Genomic DNA, 14489 nt, shown 5'->3' with positions numbered 1-14489 from the left:
TTATTATTATTATTATTATTATTATTATTATTATTATTATTATTATTATTATTATTTTTTGTTCATTTTTTTTTCTTCTCTGTACGCGTGTGAGTGTACGTGTGTGTACGTGTATGTATATATATGTATGTATGTATGTATCATTATTTTTTTTTCCTTTTAAATTTTTGGTTTGCTATGTAGATGGTTCATTGGGTGGTTCCCTCGTTTAGCCCGGTACGGTTTCTCTTTCTGTTTTTATTCTTTTTTTTTTTCTTTTTTTTTCTTAATTTGTTTTTCGTCCTACCCCCCCCCCCTCCCCCCTACCCCCTCCCCTCCTCTCGGCCCCTCTACCGGAAACAAAACAATGAAAAGAAAAAGGAATAACTTTGTCGCTGGACGAATGATTCGAGCGACGTGAATCGAATGATCACGATCGCTGCCTGTCGAAAAGTCAACGGCGTAGTCTCTCGCGAGAAATATCGCCCGTCTTCGGCCCGCCCCCTCGTGCCTGCCCGCCCACCCGCCCACTCCCTGATCGACGAACGACAACCAACGCGTGCCCACGATGCTCGTCGATACGCGGAGGATAATTACGAACGGATGCAACGCGACGATTAATCAATCTGGCGTGTCTTCCGTCGAGTGAACCGCCCTCTCTTGCTGCATTCGGCGACGATCCTCGTCGCCGGAGCCAGCTGATCGATAGAAACTCCAGATTGCCGCGCCTATGATCCATGATATCGCGACGAAAGGAAGGAAACCGAAGGAAAGACGTAGAGAATAGGGCTTCGAAAAATGTTTGGAATATCGATCAATTTGGTTGAGGTTTCGTTTTCATTCCGGAAGAAAGGTAGACAGTGGTGGGGATGACTCGTGAATAATGAGGCTAGATCCGTGACAAGTGAAAATAGAAATGCAAATGGACGTTCGCGAGTAGGAGGTGATTTTCTCAAGCTTGGAAAAGATCTTCACTAGATAGGAAGGTTTGAGCTCGAAGGAGAGGTGTGAATCTGTTAGGGCGTCGAGCTGACCCAAATCCCGCCGTTTATATTTGATGTGTCGGCCGCGGTAAATCTTCTGCAACAACCAATATGATTGCGTTTCACTATAGATAAGGTCGATTGTTGATACAACAACGACATGCGGGAGTATCATTACGTTTAATATTAAAAAGTCGCGGCTTGCCTTGCTGAAAATATTTCATTCGGCTTGGTCGCTCTCTCGGTGGGATTTTGGGTTTCTCCGTCGCCCCCCTCTTCCCTGTTTCATTCTTGTCGCATCGAGGGACCGCCCCAAACTAAGGAACCGCCCCCTCCTATCGCGCGTTGGCTGTCGTTCGCGCCTCACGTGATCGTTACGCCCCTTCCCGCATCAAATGTAACCCGAACATCTCGTCGTCGATCGTCCAACTTCTGCAACGTTCTCTCTTCGGAGATCATACGTCATCGCGTTCGTTCAAACACATTTACTAGCAGTAGCATCAGAGATCTGCCCTTCTAAGATGATCGTGATGTAAAAAAAAAATGTGTAACTCCGGTTGTGGACTATCCCTTACAATTTGATATAACGCGGAGATCAGATGTGCAGTCCTGACACGCCTAGGTCGCATGTACCGACCAATAGATGACACGGGCGTTATCAAGGCGGCGCTATGTCCCGAATAGGACACGCCCTCTTCCTCAGACTGAACATTCGAACTCCGCCACGCGTGTACGTGTCAAGTAATCTTCAAATACCGCCCCAACAGATTTCTTTGTAGCCATAGTGTGCGTTTCGAGGGCGGAGCAAAACAAATTCCCACCAATAGGAGCCGCATTCACTCCAAGGGCGGATCTCTCTTGCATCCGCGAGTACAGTTCGTTTCATAGCTCGCGCGCGCGTTCGTCGAGGGTACTCTCTGCGAGAAAAATCTACAAACACGGATTTCGGTTCGCCCCAACCGTCGAAATCGTCCTATCCCAAAAAAGGTTAACGTTGGTTTTTATTTTCGTGTTTATTTTTCTTACAAACTAACGCCGTTTAAACCACTTTTTTTTTTTTTTTTTCAAGAGATCACTCGTTACGTTTGGTAATCAGTCTATCTGGTCTGCGTAAACCTAGCCCACGAAACCTCCTCTCCCCTTTCTCATTTTCGTCCCGAGAGCGTCACGATCGCCCCAACCGCGTCCCCACTGTTACACAGAGTCCCGATCGACGATCGAAAAACGCTTGATCCGGTCGAAAGATCGCGGATCGAGGCGTTCCCCGCGCGAGACCCTCGATCGTTTCAGCGAACGGACAGCTGGTGACCCAAACCTCGCTTAGGTTACGAGAGCAGAGTCCCACTCGAACCGCAAAGTGGAAACTCGGAGCTCCAACTAGACAGCTGATCACCAGAGTCACCAGCTATTGTGTAACAGGCGTTACTCCGTGGTATCGGTAGCGAAGGATCGATCGATCGATTTCCCTCTCGGAGCTCTTTGGACCCTTGTACGACCTCATTTTCTTCGAAAACGTTGTCTCGTACCACGTACTCCGTTAATTCGCTCTCTTTCTCTGTCTACCCCCACCCCCCCCCCCCCAAATTACGCGCCAGTAACATTGTTCCCCGTTTAACGTGCGTCACGCCTTCCTCGCAGCTCCTCCCCCCTTCCTCGCCCCTCAGCCTCCAACTGGTCTGCGTATGCCGTTGTTGTTGTTGTTGTGTTGTTGTTGTTGTTATTATTTTTGTTTTTTACGCCGTCGTTCATTCAACGCGGAAAAAGTGGCGTTGAAAAAAAAGAAACGTAATCTCACGTAACAACAACAGGTGGTAACAGCCTCGAAAACGCCCAACGAGGGACTTACAGAATTTGTACTCTTTGAATGTGTATTACAATGAAACGATGCTTTTGTTTACGTTTACTTATACCATAAGATAATAAGAATTACTTCTCAAACGCCCCATTGGCGGCGCGTAGAGGGTTTCCTTCCCTTAATTACAGTGTTACGTTAGCGTGCACGCGCGCTTACGATTGTTCAAAGTATACGTGTGTTTCGGTTTTTTTTTTTTTTTTTTTTTTTATCTTTTAAACTCATTTTCTGTTATGTCGTTCGCGATGATCGTGTACCTGGGGTATCTCTCGGGGTGTATGTATGCGCGCGCGTGCCGATGCGTGTGTGTCGTATGTAATCTTACATTAGTCGTGTACTTTTTTTCGATTTTCCTTTCGTCCCTATTTGCCTTTGGCGCGTAACGAAGTGGTTTCGTGTGTGTGTGTGTGTGTGTGTGTGTGTGTGTGTGTGTGTGTGTGTTTCACGCGTTGAAAGTTCTACTTTTTTTTTTTCTGAGCTCGGTTAATTAAAACCGCAGGGCTCCCGAAGAAATCCGTCGACGTCGAGCTTGTTCGCAATTAACCGCCTTTGTTCTCTCCCTTCGGGCTTTTCCCCCTCGTCCCTCGATTACGCCAATCCGATACGCGCGGTAGACGTTTGTACGGATCGACTGGTTTCCCATCTTTTCGCGGGTGCAGACTTGGGTATAGACGGGACTACGAGGTTTTCGTCCCGAGGAGGCGTGGCGCGAGATACGCACGCCTTTGACTCCACTCCTTACGGCCGTGTCTCCGCCCACCGCGGCGGCGGCACCGCCCCAAAAGACTTTTCTACATACCCTTTGACTTCGTAGTGTCGAAAAGGAGCCAAATTACGCGCGCGAGGTCGATAGGCGACAGAATTTACAGATTTCGTTTAGTCGCAGTCGTCGAAAGGGCGGAGTCAAGTCTTCCACAGAACGAGGACCGCCTACTCGACGTCGCGTCTATACGCAATTCCTTTTTCTTTTTCTCTACTAAAGATTTTACGTTTTTTTTTTTTTTTCAATTTTTTTTTTTTGTTTGTATATCGTACCCGCGACCGCGAGCAACGAACGCGCGCGACAGCGCTGACGCAGTTTACGCCATGCACCGCTCGCCAACGTCGAAAAATAATAACGTGTCTCGAATCGAGAACCAAATCGCGGAACCGAAAAGCGTAAAACCGTGCTCTAGTTTGTCATCGACGATTGTGCTTCCTTTTCCGTCATCGGATCGAATTCCTCCGAGGCTCGGAACGATGTTTCCGTATCAGGGGGACAAAGCAGACGTCGCGTTGCCCGCGACGCGGCGACGTTTCAACGAAAACGAGACGTGGTGGCTCCTCAACGAAAAGAAAAGAAAAGCGACGAAAACATGAGAATGTGTATATATGTATACGGCGGCGACGACGTTCATGCAAATCAAAAGGATAGACGAGAGCGGCGAGCTTCCGTTCCCACTCGTGGTAGTCACCGCTTTCAAGTAACCAAATCGGGACCGCCCACTCGCTCTATAGCAAGGTGGGCGTTTTTCATCTCGAGATGAGGCCAATATAGCCGACGAATCGCCGGACGTAAAACGTTTTAGGGAGAGGGGGACGATTGCTCGAATTCGGGGGCTGAAAATTCGATCTTGAAAGGGGGGACTATCGCGTTCGGAGATTGCTTCTCGAAGGAGCGACATGGAAAGCGTCGTGGAAGCTCGCGACTCGACGCCACCGAACCATCATTGGGGCTATTCCTCCACGGGTCTCGTCGTCGATTGGTCGGGGACAGGGGGCGCGTACCGACGACGACCTGTCTCCGATCGATCCATGACACGTATCATCAGTGATCGTTTCATCTCTCGTCTCGGTCGAGGAAGAAGCGCTCGGAGTCACCCACTTTAAAATCTACCGTTCGCCGATCTATCTTATTTACTCGTTTCCTCCGTGCCCCAGGCTTCCAATAAATTTGGTCTCCCTTTAAAAATATGTACAATACTCGTCGGCACTCGACAATTTACACGCCGTATTCACCCTAGCTCGCGCTACTCCGCCTGCTCTCCTGCGCTTCTTCCTCGAGCGACGACTCATCTTCCTCCTCATCCTCCTCTTCCTCCTCCTTCTCACGTTCTTGCTCGACGCGTTCTCATCCGTTACAACGCGAGGGTGGTTTCTTCTTTCGCTGTCGTACGTCTCCTCGGCACTGGTCGGTTTCGTTAGTTGCCGCGTATTCGATTCTTCTCGCAGAGACCACCCCGTTGGCGAGATCGCGTGCGCGGGACACTGTGCTTGGCGCCACCTCGAAGTGTCCCTCCGATTGGCGCGTCACGCGACTCTTTTTGGACAGACAGGGGTTCGAGTGGGTGCGTGCTCGCGGCCCGATGTTTCGTGCGGCGATCTTCGCACGCTCCAATGCTTTCTTCCTCCTCATCTTCCTCGTCTTCTTTCTTGTTCCCTGTCTCCTGTCTTCTCCGCAAGCCCACCCTACAGACCGATACGTTTCTTCATCGTGCTCTCTGTTCCCACCGCTTCTTCGTCTTCATCCGCGCCCTCAAGTGCTCCCCCTCCGCTTTCTTCCGCCGCCACCGCGCCATCTCTTTGTCTGCGAACAAGCCCAGAGGTATGGACGTGAGAATTTATTTGTCGAGGATCTGTTGCTCTTTTACTCCCTTCTCGCCAGCGTCGAGGGAGAAGGGTGAAATTTACATTCTACGCGTTCGGCCGGATACGCGGTGGTTTATACTGGACAGCGCGTCAGGGGAGGAAAGTATAGGGATTCTCGCTGTGAAAGGACCGTGTTACTTGAAAATAGATTCGAGACATTTTTATTTTATATTTTTTGTTGTTTACGCGAGGAATCTGACAGCAAAGAGAAATACAGTAGAACCTCGTTTGTACGAACGGAGTCATACTTAGCATAGGATACGGGAGGGCGTAGTTGTGCTCAGTAACCTTTAGCCTTCCATAGTTAAGCTCAGTACTCTCTAGCTTCCTGCAGCTGAGCTCGGTACCCTCTATATCCCTTGACAGCGGAGCTCAGGATTCTCTATCCCCCTGTAGCTGACCTCAGTACCCTCTATATCCCTTGACAGCGGAGCTCAGGACTCTCTATCCCCCTATAGCCGACCTCAGTACCTTCTACTCTCCCATAATTAAGCTCAATACTCTCTATCCCCCTATAGCTGAGCACAGCACCCTCTAGCTCCCTACAGTAAAGCTCACTACGCTTTTTCTCGTCTACCAAAATTAGTGTTTGTGTTTGTAAAAGCAACTATGCCTTCCATCCATTAAAAAGGGGAACAGTGTTGCTTTTCGCCCGAATCGCGCGAAGCCAACGTTCTTTACACGCGAAACGAACCGCGCCTCGGTAATCGAAGAAAGTAAACTAAACGCAGCAATTTGCACGTCGACGGTTCTAAAAACGCGGAAGACGCATCGCTCCCGAGACGTTTCACTTGCCCCGCAGCACGAACATTTGAAAACCGGCCGCGGTAATTTAAAAATGGTCTTTGTGCACGGAAGATGCGCATTTATAAGGCACGGGCTATACACGCCCGGTGAAATGGCTGCCATTCAGTAGGTGCCGTTAAAGATGCTCTTCCGACTCGAGCTTTTAACGCTATTTTATTTAGAACGTGACTTTAATACATCGCCCGGCGTAAAGAAAAAACGAGGAGCGTTTCGGCGTCGTCCATTGTTCGAGTGGCATACAGAATGTAATTGGTGCTAAAAAAAAAAAAAAAAGAAAACATCGAGTGAAAGGACGCAACGGGTCCTCGACGTCGCGTGCTCGCGTATGCAGCCCGATATCTAAAATAAAAAAGTGTCACCCGCAATTTTGAGCAAACGTGGCCCGCTCACAAGTGGCGAAACTGGCAAACGAGACCCGCGATTGTGTCGTCGAAAACACCATGCACCGAGGCGTTGAACGACTGAAAAGTAATTTCAAACGCGGACAAAAGATTCACGTAAAAGAAAGAGAAATACACGGTCGTTGGTCTTGGTATCTCTTATGCCTGACGCCTCTATTCGCGAGATTCGGCAGAATTTCTTAATTAAAATCGCACACTTTAGTTCGCAATTGTATTGTACGTATCAGACGTTCACGCGGACGAGTGCGCGAGCTTGCGGGGCATTATAAATTATGCTCGGGAATCGTTGAAACCTTTTCACCGAATGGCAAGGAAAATTCAACGCGATTTTGAATAAGATATTAATCAGTGTATGGATAGTCGAGGGAGTATGGAATAATGTATTTTTAACGAGATAGTTTCTTTTGGTATGAAGTGACGTTTGCGAGAGGATTTAGGTTAAACGAGGAAATTGGGTTGAATTTAGAAAAGCCGGAGCTTCTATCCTTACCTAAAGATTGTCCATCATTTCGGAAAGGGTCAGCCTGGAGGTGGACATAGCGACGCCACTATCGCTGCTGCTCTGCACGCTGCTGTGATCATCGGTGTCCGATTGGTTGCTCGTATAACCGATCACGTCTACTTCATCTGTAACAAAACAGAGACACACGTTCAACACTGCTTACTTCAACTAAATACTGCCTCCAAGTTTAATACAATCAGATACAAAACAATTTCTCATCCTATCAAATGGAGTGGCGGGAATAGTCATCTTGTACTTGTCTAGTCTTCACTCTGTCATAGCCTAAGAGTTTAATATATACTACATGGAAAATTCTCTTCTATAGCGTAGAATTTTTTTAAATACTCTAAATTTTCTAAATAGCCCCGTGGTTAATGTGTTACAATATAAACCGAATACAGTCCCAACCCCGAAAAGCGTAACGCGATTTCGCTTCGTAAATCGCGAAACGTTTGACGAAACATGAAATCCCTTCCTAGAATTTCGCCCAGGGGCGTATTTCACGCGGTAACACCGTGAAACGTTGCCGACAAAATGATAAATAATCGCGCCGTTACAATACGATCGAATAATTCGCGTCATACGGTAATACTGTCCGTGGGGGCTTTTCGTTAGATAATTTAAAAAACGCAGGTGCGCAGGATGCGCGTAGTAAATTGTAGACGCGATCGGACAGCTGCGGCTCGTAAATATAAGCGGGGTAACAATCCCCGGATTCGAAAACGTTCGCGAACTCCGTACGAATCGATATCGTTCGCGTACGCGCCTTTCAAACTGGCGCACGTGTGCTCTCTCTAGGCAGCTTTTTTTTTTCCCCCTGCGGCCCTGTCGCGTGTTCAATAATCCCGCTCGAAATGCCAATTTTCGTATTTTACCGTCGTCGGAAATTCACCGCCCTGGGGGCGCTTGCCGTTCGGCCATTTTTTAATTCGTCGTTTACGTATTTTGTGAAATTGATCGATTTTGCCGTACCTTCGCGGGAGTATCGTCAACGGATTAGGGACATTCTTACGATTAAAATGAAACCGATCACGATTATATTCCAGTTTCTAGAATTTTATATATATTTATATTTAGTATTAGATATTTTTAAGTGCAAGAGAATACGTCGATACTCGAGCGGCACCGCTTTGAAGTACGGTCGCCGAGCAACATTGTATAATGATCATATTTAAGTAGAACTACGAATCTAGGGTTATTTATTTCCCTCCTTTCTTCTTATCTTCGATTTATTTAAAAAATACAGTAGACCATTAACCAGATATCTTTCATCCGAATAAGAGTGTGACGAAACCAGTTCAGGTTAGTCCGGTGTAACCCCAGTTTCCTCCCTTAATCGACGTGATTGATGAAAAGTATACGATCACCCCCGGAGGCGTTTGATAATTTTCTTCGGTTTCGACCGAGCTGTTTAGTTGGCTGCACTGGACGCACTTAGCGCGGGAGTTTAATTAAATTGACACGGGAACGGGAGGGCCACCGTTTGGAACGTGTACAGCTTGTTTTCGCGTGGCGATGGCGGAAAGTTTTCAATGGGAAGCGAACAGCTTCGTGGCTGCGGGAGTATACTAAGCTCGGATGGTAGTTCGAAGCTACTTTGGAAGGATGACAGCACTGGGGGCCGAATTGAAAGAATTCCAAACTTTCGGGGGAGCGTTTAGAAATGTAAATACACCTAAAGGTGAACAATATTCACTCCCCCAAAAAATGACCTCGGTATACAAATATCGCAACGCTATACATTTCAAATCAGATCTCCCAGAACCGGGTGAAACAAATTACAGAATCTAAACTTCACGTTATTTCGTAACTCAGATCTTTTTCTCTCCACTTTTCGCAACAATTCCATCCAAAAAAAAAAAAAAATCATTGCGTCGAAAAATCCTCCAGTCTTTCTTTACCGCGCATCATCTTGACCTGCAGCAAACCGCTTCCTCTGTTTCAAAGAAAAAAACGAAAAAAGTATCGGGGGAACAGAAGGCGTTCGAGCATTTCACGAATCGTAAGTCGCCGCGACGCGAGAAGCATCAAAGTCTCGTTAAACTAGTTTGAGCGTGGATCGAGGCACCTTCGACCCTTCGGCTGGAATATCCCCGCCTAGCCCGAGGCGTATACACGAAATTGTTTGCTGTTCTCGAATTCTGGGGTGCGGTGTACAGCCGGTGAAATTTTTTATCGCGCCCCTCGCTCTTTCCCGGGGCACCCTCTTGGCGTACACGCACGAAAATCGTCGCCCACCCGCCCCCCACCCCACCCTCGCCCCCTCCGCCCCACCGTCGCCCCCTCCGGGGATATCGAGGATCGTTGCACCAGGAACGAGCGTCTGCCCTTCGACGACACTCGTCGCGCCGAGCCATCGGTGATTTTCGCCTCTGGAAAGTACAGGGTGTCTCGTTCCGAGGGAAATATGCTTCGCGACCGGACTGCGTGGATGTTTATGCAAATGCATATTTTATATGCATACGTGGAAACGCGCGCTGGGACGCGAAATGCATCCTGGTATGCAAAATATGCGTACTTGTATGCGGGGAACGCGTGAACGTGCAGAAGGTATGCAAAACGTGCGGGTGTCGTCGTCGTTGAGCGGTAGACAATCCGGATCGTATATACGCGGCTTCGGAGACGGCCGTCGACGTTCCGGATCGCGTATATGCGACGCCGGGGAAGGAAAGTAGGCTGACGCGCGGCGCTCGCGGCGAGGGGTTAAATATGATTAAGTATTAATAGAAACAGTGGAATTACGGCGCGGGAAGCGCAAGGTTCAAGGCGAAGTCGCCGAGCGGAAGAGGCGGGGACTCGGTTAATCGCGCCCACGGCGATTCTCGATCACAGGCGCGGGACACGAAAATAGTCGATATTGAACTTGGCGATCGGTGTCACGATGAAAACCGTCCTTAAGACGGTTCTGCGTCACCGTTGAAAACCGTCGAGCTGCTCGCACGCTCGCGAAATATAACCAGCGTTCGCACCCACGCCTCTGTTCAAGCTCACGTACATGTACCCGCACGTCGTCGCGAAAAGAGAGCGGAAGTGGAAAGTAGGGAGGGAGGGGCCAGAGTATACTCGCACCAAACCGAAGAAAAAGACGGCCGAGGGAGGGGGTGTTCCGTGTAAATGTACCAGAAACAGCGCGAGGGAAGAAGGGCGGTAGGAACGGGGAGCTAAAAGGGAGGAAAAATCTAAAAAGCGAGACGGTGAAAAATTAAAAGAGGAGAGAACGCACGCGCGGCAGCGAGCTGGGCGAACGGGACGAAATGTAAAAATTAGAGGAGAGGTATCGAACAACGGAGCGCCGGGCAGAAAGAGAAATGAACTGTGCGCGAGCGTCGTGCCGGAGACAACAAAATGCGATAGGAACGGAAAAAAGGGCTCGCGGAGAAAGAAGAGACGCAGAGGAGCACAAGGGGAAGGAAGCTGCGACGCCAGCGGAGGGATGATGGGGAGAGAGAGAGAAAAAAAAAATCGCGCACAGTGGCCGAAGGTACCTGTGCACAGCGCAAGTTTCGTTGGTAAATACAGTGGGGCAATGGTGGCGCACCCGAGAGGTTTGTTAAGCGATATCCTTGCCGGTTACTACTGGAAAAACTGCCTGTGGGATTTAAGAAGACATTTTCCCTCGAAGAATGATACTGCCGGCCAGGGATATCTGGGATACTTCTGTTTCAAAGGAGAGGACAGCCAATGGGCATCCGTATTGCCAATAGGGAGACTGCAGAAATACCTGAGCTTATCTGTGACAATCTGAGAAGGTAGATACGTGGAACTTGGTCGCTGCTATTCGAAGAAACAGTGAGCTGTAGTCAAATGGTCCATCAGTGCCAGGAAGCGACACTACTCTTGCGACAAACACCATATTCGTATAATATTATACTTGTGTTATGCAATGAAATTCATATTGATTATACGATAATACTATGATATGAATATCGTATTATTCGAATATAGTGTCGCCTTGATAGCAATACAATACGAATGCCATTCCACACGCATCGATATACCCTGGTCGTCTCTAGTCCACTGATTCCTTAAAGTCTCTTCTCCCAAGTAGCATCGGTTCCTCCTTGAACTATCGACATCCTGCGCTCAAGGACACCCTCGTCCTCCCCCAGCAGTGTTCGTAACCTCACACCGACAACACGTCCACCGTCGCGTCGTCCCGGCAAGTCCCGTATAAATTATCAGGAAGATTTTATCACCGCTCGGAGGGCCTCGCGGCTGCGAGCGAAACGAGAGTATATTTCGCTGGCTGTTTCGTCTCCTTAGCGTAACATATTGCCGTGGGCTACCAATAAGAAGTGTTCCGTCGACGAAACAACCACGCCTTGCCTCCGCGCGGGGAAGGACAACGTGTCTAACCTCACCGCGTCGTTACATCCCGCGGGAGCGACACTCTCGCGACACACGAACCGCCACCAATCATCCCTCGCACCGCGTAGTTTGTCAGTTTTCTAAGGGCAACGGGAAAATTTGTCGACGCCCCAGGATATATGCGGCAACGTGAGTGGCTCGCATGGCCACTTGCGTTCGCGAATACCTAGGAGAAAGTTTGGGGAGAAGAGGTAGCCTAGAATTCTAGGGGAAGGTCATGGATGATTAGTTGGAACCATTGGTTTATTTGACGATTTTAAAAGTTCCTCCATTTTCGATTACTGGAGAGTCTAGGGTCCTCAGACTCATCTATAGAGGACCTTCCATTTTGGAGAACTAGTTCATTCTAGATCCTCAGACTCCTATTTATAGGGATCCCTCCATTTTGGAGAACTAGTTCATTCTAGATCCTCAGACTCCTATTTATAGGGATCCCTCCATTTTGGAGAACTAGTTCATTCTAGATCCTCAGACTCCTATTTATAGGGATCCCTCCATTTTCGAGTACTACTAAATCTATACGTTTGATGAACCCTTGGTGGGGAGCTAGGGCCCTTTCCTGGTCCCAATGAATCTAAATTCCTACGATTGAATCGAAAGAGTGATATCCACGAACTTCTACTGTACCAACCGTCCTCCATTTTCGTTTTATGAAATGAGCCCGGGTCCAAGAAATACCCGCTGGATTTATCACCCATTGGACTCGGTCGTTCGCGCGTAGGGGGCGCGGAACCCCGTTCTTTAGAGGCGGCTACGCTCCTACTTATAAATTGCTGATTTACACGACCGCGATTATACCATTACGGTTGTGGTTTTCCTCGGTGTGCTTGGCGACGGTGCTTTTTGCCAGCGACCGCTTCCAATCCGCAACTCGGTAAAAGGCGTTTTACTCGAGGAACTCGTGCCCTTTTTGCTCCTTCTCGCGCCGCGACGTTACACGTTTACTTCCACCTTAAACGATACGTACGAAACGCGCAAAAAAGAAATGGGGGAAAAAAGGAGAACGAAACGTATGCCCGAGGCGAGTGTAAACAGATTAAGGAATATCGCTGGCGTTGGCCAGGAACAATAAGTAACGGGAAACGAAGTGGTTTTGGTCCAAACAGAAAGAAAGAGAAAAAAGAAGGGTACGTAAACAGGAACTGTGGAATCGAGAAGCCAAGGATAGGCTTAAAACAGTGGTAAGCCTAGCTGATCACCGTTTATCCGAGTTAATCGTCAAAAGAATTTACAAATCAACTCCACGTGTACAAGCTACAAACGTATATATACGTCCGCATGCATTGCTCCGAACAGCGTTCCGACGCTATTTTAACCGTATTCCTTGAATATTCGAACCACGAAAATGTCCGAGTATCCGCAAACGGAAAAATGCACCCAGTGTCGGTCCTAAGCGCAAGGCGGATCTCGGTGAGCGGGGTCGTTGACATACACACACGACGAAGAAAAATGTTTTCTTATTGCGCCGACGCTCGGCATTGACATAACGGTTGTTTGCCTTCGGTAGGCGTGTATCGCGACGACGATGCCACGGCGTTCGAGCTTGTACGCGCGCGTCGCTTGAAAATATTTTTAACGAACCGCGTCGGGGATTATTTTCGGTCGCTGACACACTTCGCTCGGGAAAGAGACGCGGCCCGATAAAGAAGAGGGTAGGAGAGGGCGAGGGGACGGGAGGGTTGAGTGCAGAGAAGCGCGGAAAAGACGCAGAGGAAATCCACGGGAGAGGAGAGAAGAGCCGAAACACTCTCGCTTTTTTCCCCGTTTACCTCTCTCCTCGCTCTGCCGCTCTCTTTACCGCTCCCCCCTTGCCCCACTACCCCGCACTCGTTCGCTTCGGACTTGGTCACACAAACGGTACGGCTATTGCGTCACGACGTTAAGGAGTGCCTCCAGTTGTTTACAATTATTTTTGTCGCCGTCAGAGCGCGTGGATCCACCGTTACGAAGCGCCACGCTAAAGATAGCTGGTCCGCCATTGATCCGGGACGATACGTCTTCGCGAAATTCTTGGGCTTCCTCTAGACGGGCCAATTTTCTTATTTTATCGGCTGTTCATTCGGTGAGCCGATGTTTTTATTTAATTCGATAAGGTTGATTCTATTTAATCAATTAATCATTTCTTTTCGTTTGATAAGAGGGCATTTAATATCTTGGTATTTTTGTAATAGTTGGACTCCGGATGTTTGTGCAAATTCGCGTCTTTATATAGATAATGAAGTGAAATTTAAACGAATGTGTTTTTTTTTTATCTCTCGAACGGTGTAACGTGAATTTTGTTTACAACGGATTATACATTTTGGAAGTTTCGCGCGACCCCGTAAATTTGCTCACATTTTCACACGTCATCGAAGCATAAACTTCCGCGGACCGCTGATAACGCACCGCTTCTTCGGTATTCGCGAGACAGTTGGTATTCTCTAAATATTTCTGCGCTCGAGGGCTGTTAAAACACTGTTTTCCCCCATTTGTTTTTAACAAACGTCCCGTAGACAATTCGTTATTTTCCCCTGAAACTCCTCCGCGCTTACTTGACTCTCCTCGGCGCGTACTTAAATCAACGTAAACGATCCCAAAAGCACTTCCCACGGTTTATAGAAGAGGTAACGCGCGGCGAACACTGCGACAACGTATTCACTCTTTCCACTTTGACTAATTTATAGGTTGGTAGATCGCCAGGGTTCGAGCATCTGACATTTATCCCCGTGATTTTTGTGCTACCGCGCTATGCATCGAGTGAAAGATAGAGGGAGACAGAGAGAGAGAGAAATGTCATCCCGAGAACGAATGAAAGTTACTCGAAGATAGATATCGCAATAATGTGTAACAAATCTCCGTATTCTCCTCGCAGCGTGGAAGATGCACGGGCTTGTCAACGTTCCGCCTCCAACGCAATACTTTGCGGGGTTACAGAGTCGGGATGAGAGAGAGAGAGAGAGAGAGAGAGAGAGAGAGAGAGAGAGAGAGAG

General features: G+C 48.3%; 1 protein-coding gene across 6 annotated transcripts in view; it reads right to left on the bottom strand.

The window, feature by feature from the left end:
- Positions 1 to 120: 120 nt before the first annotated feature.
- The window catches only part of LOC128890892 (max dimerization protein 1-like), a 173714-nt gene continuing 159345 nt past the window's right edge, over positions 121 to 14489 (bottom strand). For all 6 annotated transcript variants that reach the window (XM_054149873.1, XM_054149881.1, XM_054149889.1 and 3 more), the window contains exons 7-8: positions 7141 to 7277; positions 121 to 5380 (exon numbers count right to left, since the gene is read on the bottom strand). In XM_054149873.1, the coding sequence (XP_054005848.1) occupies positions 7141 to 7277 (137 nt within the window). In that variant the 3' untranslated portion in view covers positions 121 to 5380. The remainder of the gene's footprint in view (positions 5381 to 7140; positions 7278 to 14489) is intronic.

Source organism: Hylaeus anthracinus, unplaced genomic scaffold (assembly GCF_026225885.1).
Source record: "Hylaeus anthracinus isolate JK02 unplaced genomic scaffold, UHH_iyHylAnth1.0_haploid 0, whole genome shotgun sequence".
Lineage (NCBI taxonomy): Eukaryota > Metazoa > Arthropoda > Insecta > Hymenoptera > Colletidae > Hylaeus > Hylaeus anthracinus.
Note: the sequence above shows the minus strand (reverse complement) of the source record. Positions and strands in the feature narration are given on the sequence as shown.